This window comes from Erythranthe guttata, chromosome 12 (assembly GCF_056151865.1).
Source record: "Erythranthe guttata isolate IM_541 chromosome 12, IM_541, whole genome shotgun sequence".
Lineage (NCBI taxonomy): Eukaryota > Viridiplantae > Streptophyta > Magnoliopsida > Lamiales > Phrymaceae > Erythranthe > Erythranthe guttata.
In genome coordinates, this window is record NC_142544.1 from 13295673 (window position 1) to 13315577 (window position 19905).

The following is a 19905-nucleotide window of genomic DNA, read 5'->3' on the forward strand; positions in this document are numbered from 1 at the left end:
ATTCCAAATAATAAGAAAGATTACTATAATTATTTCATAATAAATTCCACTTCATAAATTATTAATCGACAACAAATATGACTTCCACGATAACGTTCTTTCACTTCATCAAACAGTCCAACCTGAAAAAGGGGAAAAAAAAAAATCAATTAGAAAATAAGAAATCATATGATAGAATCTATTCCAAGTATGCAATCAAAATACATAATACTAACTATACCTAGATCCACGATAAATAAATCTCGTATAAACGTGAGCAACACCCGATAATCTAATATTATTTTCTGTATCAGCCCCATCTAAAATAAGAGTATTAATTTGTGTAAATTTATACATGTCAAACAAAAAGCCAGCTTCTTGTAGTAACAAAAGAGAGAACAAAATATATGGTACCAAAGAACCAAATTGTGACGCCCACTATCGAAATACAATAATCCTAAATGGTTCAACAGTCGGGAAAAGAACGATTTGCGTTCAATGAACCACTGTAGAAACAAATCATTTGGAGTCATAATAGAAGAAGTGGTTCCAACAAGTAAAGATGAGAAACAATTCCGAATTGATAGAGAAACAAATTGAAACTCGTTGAATTATTCAAGGTAGATAAAATAACTCAATTGAGTAATCAAGGAATCGGGATGAGAAATTACTCGAATAATTCCCGAATCAAGAGAAGTTATTAAGTTCCATGAAGAGGATTTCGAATCGATCATTATTTTCAACAATTCAGGAATCAAAGTAACATATATCACATTTAAGTGATCAAGAAGCAATAAAATATCTTATTCTCAGTGTGCATTCTATTTTTTCAATAAATAATAGTGAAGAAATAGAGATCCTCACCGGAAGTCCAATGCAAGTGCTATAAAAACACCTTACTCTCGAGTCATGCTCAAGTCTTGAAGTCTTGAATGAGAGCATAAATATACTCAACACCTATCAAATATTAGAATTAAATAAGTTATCGAATGTTAACATAATCGTTTACTATTCGGTTCTATTTCATATACACATCCTAACTTAAATCTTATGCCATAACTGACAATCGAACATAATACACAATTTCTATGGCGTTCTATTTACCAAATACAACACACTCCAGGCATCAATTCACATGGTACGGAGTTGACTCGTGTTTGTTTGACGAGTTCTCGAAACAAAGGTTTAAAACATTTGTTTCCACAATTTCTTTGAAAAATCATAACAATTGGTACGATTATCCAAATTGGGAACGTAATATGCCAAATGAAAGATAAAAACTGCATCTACATGTTCATTGAAGACTCTGATCATAAATTATGATCCCAGCATATTCAAAACAGGCCCAAAAGATGTTACAGAAAACTGCCAGAATTTTTTGATCCGAATATTTCGATGTGGGACAACATTTTTTCATTTTTATTCCGATTTCTGATTTTCCCGATGTTTTCTAAACGGATTTGGAGTACATATTTCATCCCGATTTTCCGTCCGATTTTAATTTTTGAAAGTATTTCTGAAAGTTACACATAATATCAGTATTATTATGTATTTTAAAAAATTGGAAATTTTGAACTTCGCCGATAATTTCCGACTTTCGAACAAGCTTTTTCCCTACAATTTCCAATATTCCGATTTCATATTTTTCCATTTCTTTTTGGAATGAAATGCGGATTAATTTTTCTCTTCCGAAGAAAAAGGATTTTTTTTCTGAAACATCTAATTTCGGTCCGATCTGTTCGACTTCCACTCCTAATCTTTAGTCATTAATAATATTGACAATACCACACTACTCGAAAAAATTACAAATATCTATATAAAATACACACTATGTTGCCTTCGCTACTGCTTATCTTTACTTTGACCGTACAGAGAAACTCAATCAACACGATTTGGAACCCCGCCAATATTTGTTGCGTACAATTCTCCGAATACTCCTCTAATGGCATTCGGATCCGCCGATTATAAAATCTACGGCTACGATTTGCGTCACACGAGAATTCCATGGTGCACGTTAGCGGGCCACGAAAACGCCGTTAGCTATGTGAGGTATTTGGATCCGGAAACTATCGTATCCGCATCGACGGATAATACGTTGAAGTTGTGGGATTTGAAGAAAACAAGCTTAGAGGGATTATCCTCCAATGCTTGCAATTTGACCTTTAGTGGACATACTAATGAGAAGGTAAATTAATTTTTACCTAAGCCCATAAATTAATTTTATTTTTTCTCTATTTAATTTTTTTTTTTTTTTTTTGGTTTCTCTAACTTTGTATCTATCATGTATCTATCTATGTAGAATTTTGTTGGCCTGGCAGTGTTGGATGGATATAAAGCTTGTGGTTCTGAAACTAATGAGGTGATTTTTTTCTTCTTCTATTATTACAAGGATGTATCATGTGCTAATTAATTGAATATTTGTTTAGGTTTATGCTTATTATCGATCGTTGCCAATGCCGATTACTAGTCACGAATTCGGATACGTGGACCCCATATCGGGAAACGAGACCAGTGAAGGAAATGGGCAATTCGTTTCGAGTTTGTGTTGGAGACGAAAATCGCAAATTGTTGTTGCCGCGAATTCAAGTGGAAGCATAAAGGTATTGAAATTGGTTTGAAGACAAGAGTTTTCATTTTTCGATTAATTGTGGAGATGAACGAACAACTTCCGTATGAATACGAATACAATTTTCTGCCCAACACTTGCAGCTATTTAAAACTTGCACAACATCAAACTAAAACGAGAAAAGATAAGAGCAAAACCTTAGCTAATTCGAGTGCTAATTGACCTCTAAGTAGCACTCGTCGTCTCAATTGAAGAATTGGCCGTCTCGATTGAAGATTTGGCCGACAATATTCTTTCCAAAGTGACACCCGTGCTACCACGATTAGCAACAAATTTGTCGACTAAAACTTTCCAAGAATCGGATTTAATTTCCACTTTACGAGAGGCAACAACATTAAGCACATTCGATATATCCGCTTCACATCCAGATTCACAAAGTCCTTTAATCAAGATAGAATAAGTCGATTCATTCGGAGGGCATCCTTTATCCAACATCTCCTCCAAAACCCTAATCCCTTCATTCGCGTAACCCTTTTTGCAGAACCCTTTTATAAGCAAGTTATAAGTGAAAGAATTCGGGGGGCACCCCCTTTCCACCATGCAATCCCACAACCTCCCCGCTTCACACAACTCCCCTTTATCACACATACCCGCAATGAGTGTATTATACGTCAAAACACTCGGAATCGAACCCCTATCGAACTCATCAAACAACTTTCTCGCTTCCCAAATCTTCCCTTCGTTGCACAACCAATGTATAAGCGTGCTTAATATAGCATTATCTGGAGTACAATTCTTGATCAACAATATCGTCCACAAATCGCACGCTTTATCCACTTTCCCTTCTCTACACAACGCATCAATCACCCTACAACATAAACCGGAGCTCGGTACGTATTTCTTCTCGAGCATATCACTAATCATGTTCAAAGCTTCACCCGATTTATTTTCTTTACACAATGCCTCGATCATAACACTATATGTAACGTCGTTCGGCTCGACCCCGTTTTCCTCCATTTCATCCATCACTTTTGTTGCATCGATAAATTTTCCCAATTTACAAAACCCGTCCATTAATACAGTGTATGTTGTTGCATCGGGCAACCACCCTCGATCTAGAAGCTCGTTGAAAGCTCTCTTAGCTCCCACAATATCGCCTCTATCCACATACCCCCCCATAATTGTAGTGTAGCTCACCACATTTGGAACCATAGCCATGCTCGGCATTTCATCGAGCACCTTGACTGCACCCTCGACGTCGTCCTTTTTACACAGAGCTTTCAGCAGTATATTGCAAGTGAAAACATTGGGCACAATATCGAATCTTTTCCGGCTGTTCTTGAACATAATGTGAACGGAATCGTATTTCTTGTTCTGAACTAGAGCGTTGAGCAGAGTGTTAAATGACCTAACTGACCTTTGAACACCGAAATCGTTGATTTGGAGGAATATTCTGATCGCCTCTTTGGGTTTGCTGGCAATGCCGTAGTTTCTGATGAGAGTGATGAAGAGATCTTCGCCGCATTTGGTTTGGGATTGGCGCAGTTCCTTCAATAGGGAGTTTATGGGTTCGAAGGCGCGGCGGCGGGAGAGCTTGTAGATGATGGATTGGTAGGTGTCGTAATTATTGCGAAAATTAGGGTGGTAATTGGCGGCGTAGTGGAAAATTTGGAGGGCGAGATCGACGTTTTGCTGCTGGGCGATGATGGAGCAGAGGCGCTTGGTGGTGAGTTTTTGGGGCCAGGGTTTGATTGGCGGTGTCACTGTGTATGACTTTAGGAGTTCGGATTTCGATTTTATGTTAGAGAGTAGTTGTTCGTCGTGGTCGTCGGCGGTGGTGGTGGCTGAGTGGAAGCTTTGGGGATTTGCGGTGGCGATGCCGCGGAGGTGGTGAATGTTCCGGTGTTTTATCATTGTGACTAGGGGTGCAAATCGGACGGATCGGATCGGATTTGGGTGTTTCAGAAAATTTCCGATTTTTTTCGGAAGGCTAAAATGACTTCCGATTCCGATTCCGATTTTTTCGGAATTCAAGAATCGATTCCGATTCCGATTCCGATTTTTTCGGAAATTTTGGAAAATCGGAATTATTCATTTTCGGATTTTTCGGAATTTTTTCGGAATATCAGGATTTAGAAAAGAAAAAAATATGAAAACAGAATAAAGGGCGGCGGGGCTGGTGCTCGTTGAGAGAACGAGAACGGCGTGGCGGAGAGAACGAGGGCGGTGGGGCTGGTGCTCGGCGGAGAGAACGAGGGCGGCGGGGCTGGTTTTCGGTGGAGAGAAAGAGGGCGGCGTTGCCGGTGCAAGGCGGAGAGAATGACGGAGGCAGCTCTGGTGCTTGACGGAGAGGAAGAGGGCGGAGCTGGTGCTCGGCGGAGAGGAAGAGGCGGAACGGGTGGTGGTTGACGGAGAATCAAGGGTGGTGTTAATTGGAGAAAAGCAAAAAGCAGAAAAAATAGTGGGGAGCGGCGTGAGGTGAGAAGATGAGAATGAGAGGGTAATTCAATTAGGGTTAGAATTTACATTTTAATTGTTTAGAAAATAAAGTAATAAATAATAATATATTTGTACGGTGTTACTAGTTAGTGTGTGTGTGTGTATATATATATATTAATAATAATCGGAAATATTTGGAAATATTTGCAAATAATTGGAAATAATTTCGGATCGGAATTCGGAAATTCCAAAATGCTGTTATGTATTTCCGATTCCGATCCGATTTTTTTCGGAAATTTCGGAATTCGGAATTGAAAAAATCCTTCCAAAATCGGAATTTTTCGGATCGGATTCGGCGGAAATCGGAAATTTTGTTCCGATTTCCACCCCTAATTGTGACGGTGGTGCTGCCGTGCTGGAGTAAAATTATTTTCTCAAAATTAAATCGGATTATAAAAGCACCGATTTCACCGATTTTAGTATGTAATCAAAAAACACGACTCTCTCTCTCTCTCTCTCTCTCACACACACACACACATAAAAAAAGAAAAAAACCTAAAAATAAATAAACATAAGTAGAGTAGTTAGTATTCCTATTTTAACGTGAGTTGGAAGCATAACAATTCAAATAAAAACACGTGTCAACTCATGAGTGGAGTCCGTGATAGAAAAAAATATACTATTAAGAATAAAACCACAACAACTAAAATATATTAATTTTGTTGTTCAATTCTCTCTTCACTTCAGGTACTCTCAATTGTATGTTTTTAAGATTTTGTTTTTTGTTCTCTCATTACTATTTACTTACTCTTGTGATTAATTATTATTTGGTTGTGTGATTAGTATTTGATCTACTTTTATTATTTGGCATATCATCAGATCTGATCTACAGGTGGAAATCAGAACGAAATTTTCGATTTGGGAACGATGTTTCGTAGTCCAATTTCTGAAAAAATAAACCAGACCGGAATCGAAACTCAACATAAAATTTTCGGAATTTCCAAATTCCGATCTAAAATAATTTTGAAAATTTCGATTCATTGTATTTGGATGTATTTAATAATTATTTTTCAATTGCGGATCGGGCCATAATTTATTTATTTTAATATAACTGTATTCCTGCATCTGCATGTTGTGTAACTTGTTATTTGTTTCTTTAATGTTGATTGCGCATGTGTTTGTAGGTACATGCTATTCGGAGATAATTAAAAAAAAAAATGGCAGCAGAAAGAGTGGCGGGGTACGAATACAACTATCGTATCTCGGTCGACAATGGTATAGTTTTACGGTACAAATACGAACTCCATCGAGGAATGAAAACTCTCATGTTTGAGATCCAAACTAACTTCATCATCAAAACAACGGACGGTCAAGATCAAATCATGGACACGGAAACATTAGAATGCGACTATGGCGGAATAGGAAAAGATAGTGAGTCGTCTCTATTGCGACTTATGTTAACTCACCGCATGCTCGATTATTGGATGGCCGGTTACGAAACACAAACATTCGAGCTCGAGCTGCTTGATTTTGCCAGACAGGCGATGGCCGACCCGGAACATGATGCCTCTCGACACATAATCCCAGTGCTAGTCAACTTTGAGGTCCGAACGGTCCGGCAGAAAGACGAGACAGTGGGGGCAGCCATGGACCGGGCGATCCGAGCCGAAAAGTTGGTCCAATTGAGGTTGAATGACCGTGATCGTATTCCTCGTGATATTTTAATGTTATCGAAGACTGAGTTGTGAATGTTGACCAAGGATTAGGGTTGATGCCGGTTTGTAGGATATGTACGCGGGGCCCGAATATCGGTGATCAGATATCGGTGGTCCCCGCGTGCGGACATGCTTTTCATACCCACTGCTTTGTTCGATGGATGAAATACAACAACTTCTGCCATTGGTGCGATGCTCCGGCATTTGATGATATAATTGATTGGCGTTACAAGGATATCGGGAAAAAAGATAGGCGGTCGCGATACCGGAAAATTTTCGAAGGTGTCGGAAAATATTTATTAAACCGTAAAAGTGACGGAAACTTTTCTGGTACAGTTTATTGTAAAATTCATAACTATTTGTAAAGTTATCCAAATTGGCCAAACAATATACCAAATCAAAGCTGAAAACTTAATCTAAAAGTTTACTTAAGAAATGTATCCCAAATTATTATCCTAAGACAGTAATAAAACCCAACGAAGATGATTCATCAAAACTGCCCTGTTTTTGGCAGACTCACTACCGTCAAATTCTCATCTCTAAAAGGCTATAAAACTTGCTCGAATTAGAAGCGATTTAACACTTACATATAATTATCACGGTCCTCGACGAGTTTTGTGAAGAGACTGATTCGAAAATCTCACTCCAAACCCTTCGATTTCGACTCCGGAAACAAGTGCAGCAGAAGGTTTACTATTTCTCAGAATTTCGCCAACATAGCTGTCGGGTTAAATTTGGTTATATAACTTGAAGAAATAACTAACAAAGTCTTTCTCAAATAACAAAGTCTTCTCACCTTGAGTTAGCACCAAAAGCAACATCATAGACCGAAATTTTCTTAGGTACACAACCACGGATGACACACCTGAAATAAGAATCCATTAGTTTCTTAAGCTTCACCTTCGATCACATTACTTTAAACTTGTTGATCAATGTGCATAAGACAAAATTCAAATAACTAATGACTCAAATAACTAATGACACAGATAGATGCTAACTATGGACATTAAACTAGAAACCAACTTTATTTGTTGTCACATTTTCTTCCAAAAATCGTAGCAGGCCGTACGCTTATCCAAATTGGGAAAACAATATACCAAATAAAAGTTCACAGCTTTATCTACAATTGTGATGAAGATACCAACCCCTAATTACTAAGATAACACAACAATAACAGCCCATGAAGTTGAATACATGAAACTGCCAGAATTGTTCTGGACAAACTTGTTTGCTGTCACAGTTTATTTGAAAAATCATAACAATTTGTAGAGTTATCCAAATCGACCAAATAATATACCAAATCAAACCTCACAACTCAATATACAAAACATCAGAAGACACATAGCCTAAATTATTACTCCAACATAACAAAAACAGCTCCGCATGATGATTAGGCAAAACTGCCCTGTTTTTTGACAGATTCGTTGTCGTCTGATTCCGACCCCTAAAAGGCTATAACACGTGCTCAAATCGGAAATAATTAAACACTTACTCACAGTTTTCGAGGTCCTCTACGAGTTTCGAGAAGGAATAATTCCCAAATTCACACTCCAAACCCTTCGATTTTGGCTCCGAAAACAGATGCCGTAGCAGATTTTATTTCCCTGTCCGGCGAGCATGCTGAATTTCACACCAAATTTCGGCGACCACCGTCGAATAAAACTTCTCGAGGTTTGTAACAGTACCTTCTATCATCAATACTCCACCGTTAACACCTCCGTTCATTTAATTCTTTGAAGAGCCAAAAGTTGAACACCAGATAACGACCACCATCGGCGACCTCTGCCGGAAATCACCAACACCGGTGTACATCTTATTCCAAAGGTGGGTCCTGATCGACGAGATTCATTCTCGAAGGTCTCCAAACTATTATTTTTCCTTAAAACCCAAATCTGAAATTATCTTTTCAAATCCCCAATTCTTTTCCTGTAATCAAATCTTCCGAATCTCCTTAATGAATTCGAAAATTCTCGAACAGGGGTAGGAACTAGGGCTTGGAGAAATTGGGTGAAATAGGCGAATACTTTTGGGGAAAACAAAAGAGGTAAGATAAGAGGGATTTTGGTGCAAACATAATGAAGAAATTAAGAGATAATTTTTTCTTGATTTTCTGTAATATTATGCGAGAATTGGTAGAGGGAGAAAGAGAGCGTAACGAGAGAATGAACGGAGTAATATTCTGTGATGAAGAAACGAAAGAATTATAAATGGCTGTGTTTTTTTTATTATTTGCATTTTCGCCCCATCTTTATTTTCTTTTCTTTTCTTGATTTGATTTATTTAAAAACTAAACTAGTGACCAAATCGATTTGATTTCGTAAGTAGTTTCATAGTAACCAAATTCAAGTGGTCGCTAGCAACCCAATTAAATGGTTGTTAATAATTAAATTAAAGACTCGTAGCAACCGTAAAAAAAATTGATGTTAACTTGGTCACTATTGACACTAAGTTATAGTGACCATAAAAATTGTCGCTACAAACTTTAACTTTAGTTGCTACAAGATGTCTAACTATTAGTGACCACATATAGCTACCAAATGTTCGCTGGTCGCAAAAAGATTTAACCCTTCCCACTTTTGCTACAAATTTACTTTTGGTCACTAAATGTGAACATTCAGTGACCATTTAGTTATGGTCGCTGAGAATTTGGTCACTGAAACTAGTTTTTCTTGTAGTGCTCGTTGCCCGACATGTTGGGAAGTTTCGAGGTTAATATTCAAGGTTTTTTTTTTCTGTTGCAAAATATAACCTTAATTACCTCAAAGCTAAGTTTCGAATGATTATTGAACTACTGAGTTTCGAATGATTATTGAACTACTGAGTTTGGGGGTACTTTCTACATATTAGTTGTTCATTTGATTATCTTAATCGGTGGGGATGTAAATAAATTCTAATACAATGACCTGATCTGTTCATATTCTTGGTTGTTCATATTAACTGCAAGCTTTAATTTCAGTATTTATTTTTAATCTTTCGTTGATGCAGTTTTATGTTTTGTTTGGTTCGCTCTGTTTTTTCCGTTGCTTGGGATTTTGTTGGAGATCTTCTACTAATGTGTTTCCGAATTTTTTGCATAATCAATTTGATTATTAGATGACTTAGTTGGTTTAAAGGCTATTGCTTCTGGTTTTGTTTGTTTGTTTGTTTTATGTTGATAATTTCGTATGTGTTTGATTACTGCGAACTCTTCTTGGGTTTTTTGCTCAGAATTATGTGTTTGCATATTATCACTACACCACAAAACATCATCCATAGCGTTTGAAAAATGCTATCGTAGGCTATGATAGCGTTTTTAAAAACGCTATGTCTGCCGGAGCTATAATAGATCCCCGCTTTTCCGTAGCGTTTTTTCAACGCTATCGTTTAAAAATGTTTTATAGCGTTTACAAAATGCTATCTCATAATTGATTTTTATAGCATTTTCAATATGTTATTGTATATCCTTTTATAGCGTTTTAGTTTTGCAATTGTTCCTATTTTTATAGCGTTTTTTTCTTGCTGCATTATATCAATTTATAGCATTTCTTTTTCGTTACTCGTTTTTTTTTTTTTTTGCTTTGTTCTGGGGTTCAATCATAATAAGATTGAATACATGACAGACAAATTATGTTCAAAAACCATCATATAGACAATGATAAATACACAAATAGAATATTATAACAAATCAACTTGATATGAATAATAAACAATTGTCGTTGATGTTTCAACCAAGTTAGAATAACAACTTTAAAAGATAAAACTAGCTGTCAATATTCTAAAAAAAATGAAAAGTTATATGTCAAATTTAAAAACTCTACAGAACTAAAATAACAATGTCACCACTTCAATCATCTGAATCTTCATTGAAATTCTTATGATCTGTTATCACTTCAATTGTTGATGAGGTCAAACATTGCTTGAGAAGTAAACTACAAACAAGAAAGAAAAAGAAAATAATAATAATAAAATTGTTAGATTAAATACAAACTCTATGAACTAGCATATTGCAAGAAAGCAAATAAGAAATTTGTTCGAAAACAAAATAAACAGACGTGTTGGACACAACCAACAAAATGCAATCGTATAGGACCACAGTGTTTGTATTTCGAAGAGAAAAGTTATATCAATTTCCATTTCTAGGTTGTAAGCAATCAGATAAATGAAACCAAAAAGACATTGAATCATTTAAGCTAGAGAAAACTTTGCTATATGCATCTAATTAACAACCCAATCTTTTAGCGATGGTCGACTCCAAACCATTGAATATATTGGCCATGTTACTTTATAGACAAAATTAGTGCTTAATAAATCATACAAAATTACAATAATAACATATATGTATGTACGTTATTATATGTATATATATATAGGAATAATAAGGAAACTAACCAATAAATATCCATCAATACAGAGACGAAGGCACCTGAAATAAATGAAAGGATTCTAGGAATAAAACACTAATACTTGATTCATGTAGTAGTCAATATACTGACAAACTCCATTGTTGTGCCTTGTGACTTCCTTTAAAATAGCCTTAGTTGCCTATGGAGTTTGCTGCATCTCGAACTTTCCTATCTTTATTACACACAATGTATGTTAATGAACTCATAATTGAAAGCAGTTTTATCAAAAAGAAAATAAAAGAATGAAATAATAGCGGCATAGATAGACTAGAGGGTTCTTCGTACTTGCAATGTGATTTAAAGATAAAAAATGGAATTAGGTCTTGGATTCACATTCAAACAAAATTATACTTGTTTGAATCAGACATGACTAAGCCAAGATCTCGGATAGAAGACCCATCCAACATATGTTAATACAAGTAGAGAATTCTACGGGAAACTACATGAGTAACGAACTTACTAAGAAACTTTGTGAGATATACTGTTTTGTTGAAAAAAGTGGGGATGAAAGAATGGTAAGAGAAGTGCCTGTAAAATAGATTTAAGAAAATTCTCATTACTCATCGTCTTTGTTAAGAAGTAATACAAATATACTTAGGGGGCATTTAAAATGAGTCCAAATGGGAAAAGGATGAAAATCCATCACAATTCCTCAAAAATAAAAAAAAATGAGAGCTATGGATTTGAAATTTATTGCCAACTCAATCCAAATAAGATCACTGGATTTGTCATTATGGATGTAAAATCTCTCCCTCAAATCATCACATCCATATTCACCTTCATAGAAACGAAATTACTTACACATACATTAATATTTAGAACCTTAAGATTTCAAAGGAGTAGCATATCAGTTAGTGAGCTGTACATGGTTTATGCAGAAATGTAAAATCTCAAAGAAAATACAAACATATCAAATAAAAAGTATTAGAAGAAAAGATGGGGCTAAAACCTTAAGGGTGCATTTGGATGTGGAGGGATTTGGGGAAGGGATTGCAAATCCATAATTACAAATCCCTTGGACTTGTTTAGATTGAGGGATTTGGAGATGGATTTCAAATCCACACCCCTTCTTTTTAGTTGTTTTTTGAGCAACTGTGGTGGATTTCAAATGACTCCAAATTGGTGTCATTTCAAATCCCATCCCCAAATCAAATCCCCCTCCAAATCCATCCATCCAAATGGACCCTAAATGATTATCTTTCAATACTTAGAGAAGAGTACAGATTGTTCTCAAAAAAAAAAAAAAAAAAAAGGAAAGAGTAGAATTTACCTACTGTGATTGATCCAATAATTGAAGAAAGTAAACGCCAGCATAATCTATGATGTTTGTTTGTCAACAATGTGATTCACTATCTATACAATCACTGCTGTAGAAGTTGTTAGAAGAAAAGCGATTGACCAAAAAACAAGAAAAAAAAATTAAAAAAAGAAATTCCTTCCGTAAAAACATTCAATCCTTTTTACATAACTTCATAAGCAGTAGGGATTTAAGAGATTAGACAATTACAAAAACAAAATTGACCTAACAAGAACATCCTTAATCAAAGGTATAATAAATGGCAGATGGAATCACAGGTATAATAAATTGCTCGATAGAATTAGGGCTTTTTGCAAAACATAATAGAATTAGGAAAATTTATACATATTGAGAGAAATTGAGAGTAGCTAGTTACCGGGGATGGAAAATGAGGGAAGAAGCAAAAAAAAAGTAATGACAGAAGCGACGACCCTCACTTTGGATGTGTGCAATGGCTTCGCTAGAGAGAGACAGGGGTGGGTTTGGAAGAAAAGTCTGGGGGTGTGGGTTAAATGAATTTACTACGATCACAACTTATTTGATTTTCTCGGTAGCCACGCGTATAAATTTTGGAGAGCGTAAATGCTATAGCGTTTATATTTTATTTTCTTTAATTATTTAGAACATAATATATCAATTATAGCATTTATCATAAAAACGCTATAGCAATGTGCTATAAAAGCACAATTTTGTTGTAGTGTATCCTGTTGAAAATTGAAAATTGATGTCAATTAAAAATTGAAAGTTTTCCCGTTGCGACTACCATCTTAATTTAGTGTTAGTTTATGAATGTAACTTTGACTTGATAGAATAATTGTGATTTTAATAATTGTGACCCTTCACAATTTTTAGGGATACTTGTTAATTAAAGCATGCTAAAAGATAGGAGTTGGGTTTTATTAGATGATCGTCGGTTAGAAGTATATCGAAATGGTTGTGTGGAATTTATGGATTTTCCCTTCGCTAAATGTGACGTTGATAATAAAATAAGATGTCCATGTAGAGACTGTAAGTGTCGTAAATGGGGGGATCGTGAATTCGTGCATAAACATTTACTTTGGAGGGATTGGGATAAACTTTATGGGCAACGCCGATGGACTCTGCATCGAGAGTCCGAAGAAGAATACATTGGCAAAAATCGTACCGTGTTTGATACGTATAAGAAAGCCTACATGGGCATTGATGCGTTGAGGGAAACCAGACCATCTATTAGTGAGGAAGGAGAGACAGAGCCGTATAACGCGACAGCAACTCCGGAACAATTCTCATTTCGGTAAGTAAAATGTAATTATTTTCTTCAATCGGTAGTATGTTAATTCTTTATATGTTTAGTTGGGATATATGGATATGGATGTGGTTTTTATCTATGAATATGGATATGCTGTTGTGGTTTATTATATGGATATTTTAGTTTATCATGTTAATTGTTTGATATGTTAATTAAGTACGAAGTTTAGATGTGTGGCTATGGTTTTTTTTTTTTAATATGTCAAGTTGTTGTGTACTGGTAAGGATTTTTTTTTGGTATGCTCATATTTAGATGTTATGCTGTCGAATTTTCGGCTAAACTTTTGTACATAATCATTTTCAGGCTGATTTGGAGCGAGTTTATAATGAGACCATGCGTGATGGAAGTGACGAAAGCACGGCCAACTCGACTGCAATTGAAAAGGTTTCGGGAAAGAGTAAAGGTCTTGGAATTAAAAGTTCAAGCACAAGGATTGGAAAGTCAAGATTTTCTTCAACACCATCAGACGTGGAGATTCAAATGAAGTCAATGCAAGAACAAATGCAAATGAAAGACGAACAAGTGAATCGACTGGAACAACAATTGCAGGAAACCCGAGAAACAATGCAAGAACAAATGCAAGTTAAAGATGAAAAAGTTGATCGATTAGAAGAGCAATTGCAGGAAACCCGAGGTATTTTGAACACCTTGCTCGAGCGTTTTAAACAACAAGAATTACAATCATCAACGTCGACTCGTCCTAATAATAGTGGAGTATAAAATCGAGATGAAGTTAGTGTGCCTCCAGAACTAATACATTTATGGTTTCAAGTTTTTATGTAATTTTTGAATTGATGTATGTGTTGTATTTTGATATTTAATTGGTAATCGTGGTTTTTAATATGTTTTTTTTTTTTTAAACAACTGATTTAATTTTGTAATAGAAAATTATTAAAATAAATTAATTAATTAAAAAAAAAAGTTTGCGACGAAAACAAAATAATCACGAACAAAAACGAATACTTGAGACGAAATATAATTCCGTTAACGTCGCCAAATTAATTAAAGCCGGGCGACGAAAACATTGTTTAGTCGCCAAAATATTCAGTGAACTTGCGACGAAATGTACAATTTCGTAGCACCATCTTGCGACGAAATCACATTATCCGTCGCGAACAGTAAAAAAATCATTTTTTTTTTCAGAAAATACGGTTCAGCGACGAATTTGGGTTTCCGTCGCCAAACGTGGCGTCGCAAATGTATTTTCGTCGCTGACTTTGCGACGGGGCGTTTGGCGTCGATTTTTGACTAATTTGGCGACGAAAAAAAACGTCGCTAATCGTGATAAAACGTCGCGAGGAGACATAATTCTTCGCGAATTTTCGTCGCCAGTCTTGCGTTTTGGCCTAGTGTACATACGCAACGGAAGTTTAAAATTTTTCTATCATACGAATTCTATGAACTTAAGTTCATCAAAACAGTACTATTAGCATGCATATCATCTGTTTATATTGAATACGAATAAACATATAGCATGCAAATCATACGACGGCGGCTTGAAGAGATTAAGAGATTAATCCCTCAATGACTTGCACTAGAAAACTATTGGTTTAATAGGTGAAAGAATCAGAAGAAGAAAAATGAAGGAAAAAGAATTTCCGTCTACGACGGCGGTGCGACGGGGGCGACGGCGGAAAGGGGAGACGGCGGCGGCCGAAAACTAGGAGATTGAGAGAGAATGTTGTGTTGTTTGTTTATTTCTCTACCCTAAGCTTCTTATTTATAGAGTTAGTTGACTTGTAGATCAAGTTTTCTACTTGACCTAAAATTCAAATAGTTGAAGCCCATTAGAAATCTTCTAGAACTGATTCTTCGGTTGCTAATAACTTTAATATGGCAACTTAGAAAAATATAAAAATAATATATTCGTGTACCATACTGCATTTTTTAAATTTCCACTATTGGAAACTTCTATTCCAACGGTACCTGCCAAATTTTGGGAAAATTCCAATTTAGAAAGTTCACTTGAAATTTATAAAAATGTTTTCCTCCTCTGCTTCTAATTCATAATCAATTATTACTTTTCTTCACACTTGGATGTTTTCCATGTTTTGCACCTTTTAAATGTATTGTTTGTCGCGATACATCTTTTCCTGATAAAAAAATTGGGGTCATGTTGTACTCTTCACTTCCATCAAACTTCATCTTATTTTTTTCGCCATTTGTGGCCACGAGGCAAGTAACGGCGATGACCCATGTAACGAATTTTGCTTCTCAATCTCTTCGACCAAGTATGTTTATTACAAACTGGGCACGCCATATAACCCTTTGTGCTCCAACCAGACACACAACCATATGCAGGTAAATCGTTAATTGTCCATAAAAAAGTAGCATGCATTTGAAAATTCTTCTTAGATAATGCATCATAGATCTGTGCACCTTCATTTTATAAATCTTTTAATTCGTCAACCAACGGCTGCAACTATATATCAATATCTTTACCTGGTTGATGAGGTCCAGGAATAAGCAATGACATCATAAAATATGGTTTCTTCATACATTTCAAAGGAGGCAAGTTATATAGAATGATAATTACAGGCCACATATTGTAATAAGTACTCATAGTACCAAATGGATTGAAACCATCAGTTGCCAAAGCAAGTCTTACATTACGGGCATCTTTTGAAAACCATGGATACTCTTTATCAAATTCTTTCCATGCTCTACCATCAGCCGGATGTGTCAACTCTTTTTCATCAATCTTTCGCTTATCTAGATGCCATCTCATATCTGCTGCTGTTTTTTGTGACATAAACAACCTCTGCAACCTGGGCCTTAACGGAAAGTAGCGCAATATCTTATGAGGTATTTTCTTCGCATTTCCATTGTTAACGTTCCATCTAGAAGTCCCACAAACTGGACACCCTTGACAATTTTCATACTCATTCCAGAATAAGGCACAATCATACTTACATGCATGGAATGCAATGTACCCTAACCCCAAGTCGTTTAATTTTTTTTTTTTTTTGCCTCATGGTATGATTTTGGAAGAGTTTCGCCGTGAGGTAATGCTTTCTTTAGAAGTGTTAACATCATGTCAAATGACTTATTGCTCCATTTATTATAAACTTTTAAGTGGAGTAAATGCACAATAAAAGATAAAGTTGAGAACTTCGGACAACCTGGGTATAGTTCTTGTTCTGCCTTGGTTAGTAAATCAAAAAAATTCATCGGCACATCTAGACTTTCCTCGCTATCATTTGTGTTGTGATCTTTATCAAAACTACCAGTATTATCGTAGAAATTCCCAAGATCAACCAACAAGTCTTTCACTCCATTTGTTTGGTTCTCATCCTCATCTACTTCATCATCATTAGAATTACTAGCAGGAAATTGATAGTTAGAGCGTTCACCGTGATGAACCCACCTAATATATGCAGTATCTATCCATGGAATAAGTAAATGATCAAGCACTACTTTTCTACTTCTAACGAACAAGTTCAAGCAATTTCTACATGGACACTTAATGTCAAGTTTCTCGCCAATGTGTTCCTCCACAAACTTCATAAATGATTCAACTCCTTGCACATATTCACTAGAAAATCTTCTTGCAATCATCCATGTTTTGTCCATCTTATGTAACCTATTAAAGTATATATACGAAGTATAACATCATTATGAAATATATAGCAAACATGATTTTTAGCAAAAAAAGTAGAATTATGCAAATATACTTCCTGATTTTGACAAGAAGTAAAAGATATGCAACCTTTATTTATGAGATGATGCACAAGCACAACTGTCGGAAACAAAAATCATAGATTAACAATTATTATTTTACTCAGCATCTCTTTGCTTACGAAAAGTAGGAAAAACTATTCTTCAAACTAATTACCTGTATGCCCAAATAAAATTCTATTTGATGTACCTAGCAAAAATCGTCGTAGCCGCTGCCCAGTCGACGGAGAAATCAATTTCGATACAACCAACACAGTTTTTGAAGCAAAAGGCCATAAAGAAACATGCAAAGAGGGATCGTCTCTGTTGGAGAAATCAATTGATGAATTGCACCGATAAAAAAATCGAAGTTTTAAATTTGGATTATAGTTTTTGAGTGGTGAAGAAATCAAGTTTAAGAAAACATTGAATTGAGGCAAACCTGTTCTCGATCTCGATGGTTTGAAGGAGATGCCTATGTTCTGAAAAGGGCGTGATATAAGAAAAAAGGGAATAAGAGACGCTAAGAAGGGCGTGATATAAGAGCGTGACATAACCCGAAACCCAAAAAAAAAAGGAAAAAAAAAAAAAAAAAAAAAAAGAAGGGCGTGATATAACGGAAGACGGAAGCACGGTGAAAAATTAATTTCTACGAATTAATCCTATAGAACACGATAACTCTGGAATCCATCAGTTAATTGAGAGAAAACTCCAAAATTTTATTGATAATTAAAGATGCTGAAAAATAAACTCTAGAGCAACTATTTATACTAAAGAAAACGAAAAATCCTAGTCAAACTAGGAAAACGAGAAAATTACCAAAAAAGGCAAAAAAAAAAAAAACGAATTAACTCCTAAACCTAGTAGAATACCGAAAATTGGAAACATCCCAACTTGCGGAATTCAAATCCGAATTTTCTAGAATTAATTATGAATTATTTAAAATTTTCCTAAAATAGCAAAAACGTCGTTTAACTCCCCTCGTCGTTCCGGTTCGGAAAAACTTGGCCTCACACAATTCCGGTTCCGCCACCTCGGCATCACTTCTTATTAACGATTCTTTCCTTTTCTTTGTATTTTTCTTTTATTTTTATTTTCTTTTTGGTAGATTTAAAAACTTTCAAATTATAATAAAAAACAAATCACGATTCTTTCCTTATCATGAAAGAATTCGTCTTTTTCACAATTTATTTTTTTTCTTATTTCCTTCAATTAAACGAAAGTTAATGCAATGAATTTATTACTTTGTAACAAATTCATGTTGTTGCCAACACATTATTATTTAGGAACAAATTATTTTGTTGAAATTTATCTATATTGTTGTTAATGTGTGTTGTACGGTTAACAACAATTAACGTCGTCGCCTAATCACATTCAGTTCCCACAAAAATATTTCGTTATCCATTATTTACTCTTTTGGTACGATTATATTTTGTTGCAAATTTATTTACCATTTACAGCGATGTATTTCGTTGCCTTTCATTACATAGTGACAACAAAATACAATCGTTGTCAATCAAAATGTATTTGCTACAATTTCCTATCGTGGCAAACATAATTTTTCATTTCCTACAAAAGAATGTGTTGCAATTGATTACATTCGTTGCTAAACGTATACGATACGATTAACGACCATATGTTTCGTTGTTGAATGAGTTACAAAGTATACGAACATATTTAGTTGCAAAAGTCAAAACAATTGGCTACAAACTTACATTTGCGTTGTTAATATGTAATTATTGGCAACGAATTTCACGTCGTAGTTGAACAAAGCGTTGCCAATTTGACAATTTCTTGTAGTGCATATCGAACTCTGATTTAGCTAAAATCAACTAATTAATCTTAGTTCACCATGTAGCAACAAATTTTTATCTGCGATTTAGACAAACAATCAAAACTTGCACAAAGATAATTTTATTGAATAAAAATAAATATTGCGGGTGACAAACTTTAATTTAATCCTCTGATTCTTCTCTCAAGAACAATATATGTTGACTTTGAATTTCGGAGTCTGGTCGTTGACTTGATCTTCTTCGGACTTGATTTTGGACTTGAATGACGTTTTCCGAGGGTCTTGCGACTTGAATCTCAGATCGAACGTTGAACTTTGACGAGCTTTGATTTGAAGATTTTGGAGTTCTTTAGGGATTTGTCCATTCAATCTTCCTTCGATCTTGATTTGATAAAGAACGCCCTCAATTTGATGGAGAACGTTTGAGATGTTGAAGAAGGAATTTTCTCCTACGATTTTTCTCCTTCTTGAGTTGTGTTTTGAATTGTGTAGGGAGGGTCCCTATTTATACTGGTAGAATAAGAGTCAATGATAACCTTGTTTGATGACGTGGCGTGATTTGACTGGACTCTATTAATTTGATATTTATCTTTTATGACTTAAAAGTAGGGGTGGGCATTCGGGTCGGGTTATTCGGGTATGACCCTACCCGGTCGGTATTACCCGACCGGATCGGGTAATTTTTTACTTAACCGGGTTTTTCCCGGGTTTGGGTACCCGGTGCTCCAAAACCGGGTCGGGTCCGGGTATTAGAAATTCTACCCGAGTACCCGGTCAATATATATAAAAT

At 35.4% G+C, this 19905-nt stretch overlaps 2 protein-coding genes, 3 long non-coding RNA genes and 1 pseudogene across 12 annotated transcripts; 2 read left to right on the forward strand and 4 right to left on the reverse strand.

The window, feature by feature from the left end:
- Nucleotides 1-8: 8 nt before the first annotated feature.
- On the reverse strand, nt 9-8910 carry LOC105961189 (uncharacterized). 4 transcript variants are annotated; one of them, XR_016034646.1, is made up of 5 exons: nt 8192-8910; nt 7496-7564; nt 7287-7419; nt 844-936; nt 9-122 (listed from the first exon to the last, which is right to left on the reverse strand). It is a non-coding gene; the product is annotated as an uncharacterized LOC105961189 (long non-coding RNA). The 4 variants fall into 4 exon arrangements; XR_016034648.1 differs by lacking the exon at nt 844-936 and having other exon boundaries at nt 8192-8908; XR_016034645.1 differs by lacking the exons at nt 9-122; nt 844-936 and having other exon boundaries at nt 6973-7419; nt 8192-8907.
- LOC105961188 (protein SUPPRESSOR OF PHYA-105 1) lies at nt 1922-3070 on the forward strand. Its single transcript, XM_012985431.2, has 3 exons — nt 1922-2164; nt 2279-2338; nt 2406-3070. The coding sequence occupies exons 1-3, from the start codon at nt 1922-1924 to the stop codon at nt 2595-2597; spliced, it is 495 nt and encodes a 164-aa protein (XP_012840885.2). The 3' UTR covers nt 2598-3070.
- On the reverse strand, nt 2593-5075 carry LOC105961187 (uncharacterized). The gene has a single exon (XM_012985430.2). It carries the CDS (start codon nt 4457-4459, stop codon nt 2771-2773), a length of 1689 nt encoding a protein of 562 aa, XP_012840884.2. The 5' UTR covers nt 4460-5075; the 3' UTR covers nt 2593-2770.
- LOC105956353 (uncharacterized) lies at nt 5485-7084 on the forward strand. The gene is made up of 2 exons (XR_016034649.1): nt 5485-5731; nt 6169-7084. It is a non-coding gene; the product is annotated as an uncharacterized LOC105956353 (long non-coding RNA).
- A 1424-nt stretch (nt 8911-10334) lies between the features above and the next one.
- On the reverse strand, nt 10335-13075 carry LOC148766519 (uncharacterized). Of its 4 annotated transcripts, XR_016034998.1 has the most exons (5): nt 12755-13075; nt 12352-12448; nt 11542-11609; nt 11068-11253; nt 10335-10607 (listed from the first exon to the last, which is right to left on the reverse strand). It is a non-coding gene; the product is annotated as an uncharacterized LOC148766519 (long non-coding RNA). The 4 variants fall into 4 exon arrangements; XR_016035000.1 differs by having other exon boundaries at nt 11068-11858; nt 12356-12448; XR_016034997.1 differs by lacking the exon at nt 11542-11609.
- Nucleotides 13076-15558: 2483 nt separating this feature from the next.
- On the reverse strand, nt 15559-17933 carry LOC148766520 (uncharacterized; annotated as a pseudogene). Its single transcript, XR_016034789.1, has 2 exons — nt 17535-17933; nt 15559-17249 (listed from the first exon to the last, which is right to left on the reverse strand). The product of XR_016034789.1 is annotated as an uncharacterized LOC148766520 (transcript).
- Between the last annotated feature and the right edge of the window lie 1972 nt (nt 17934-19905).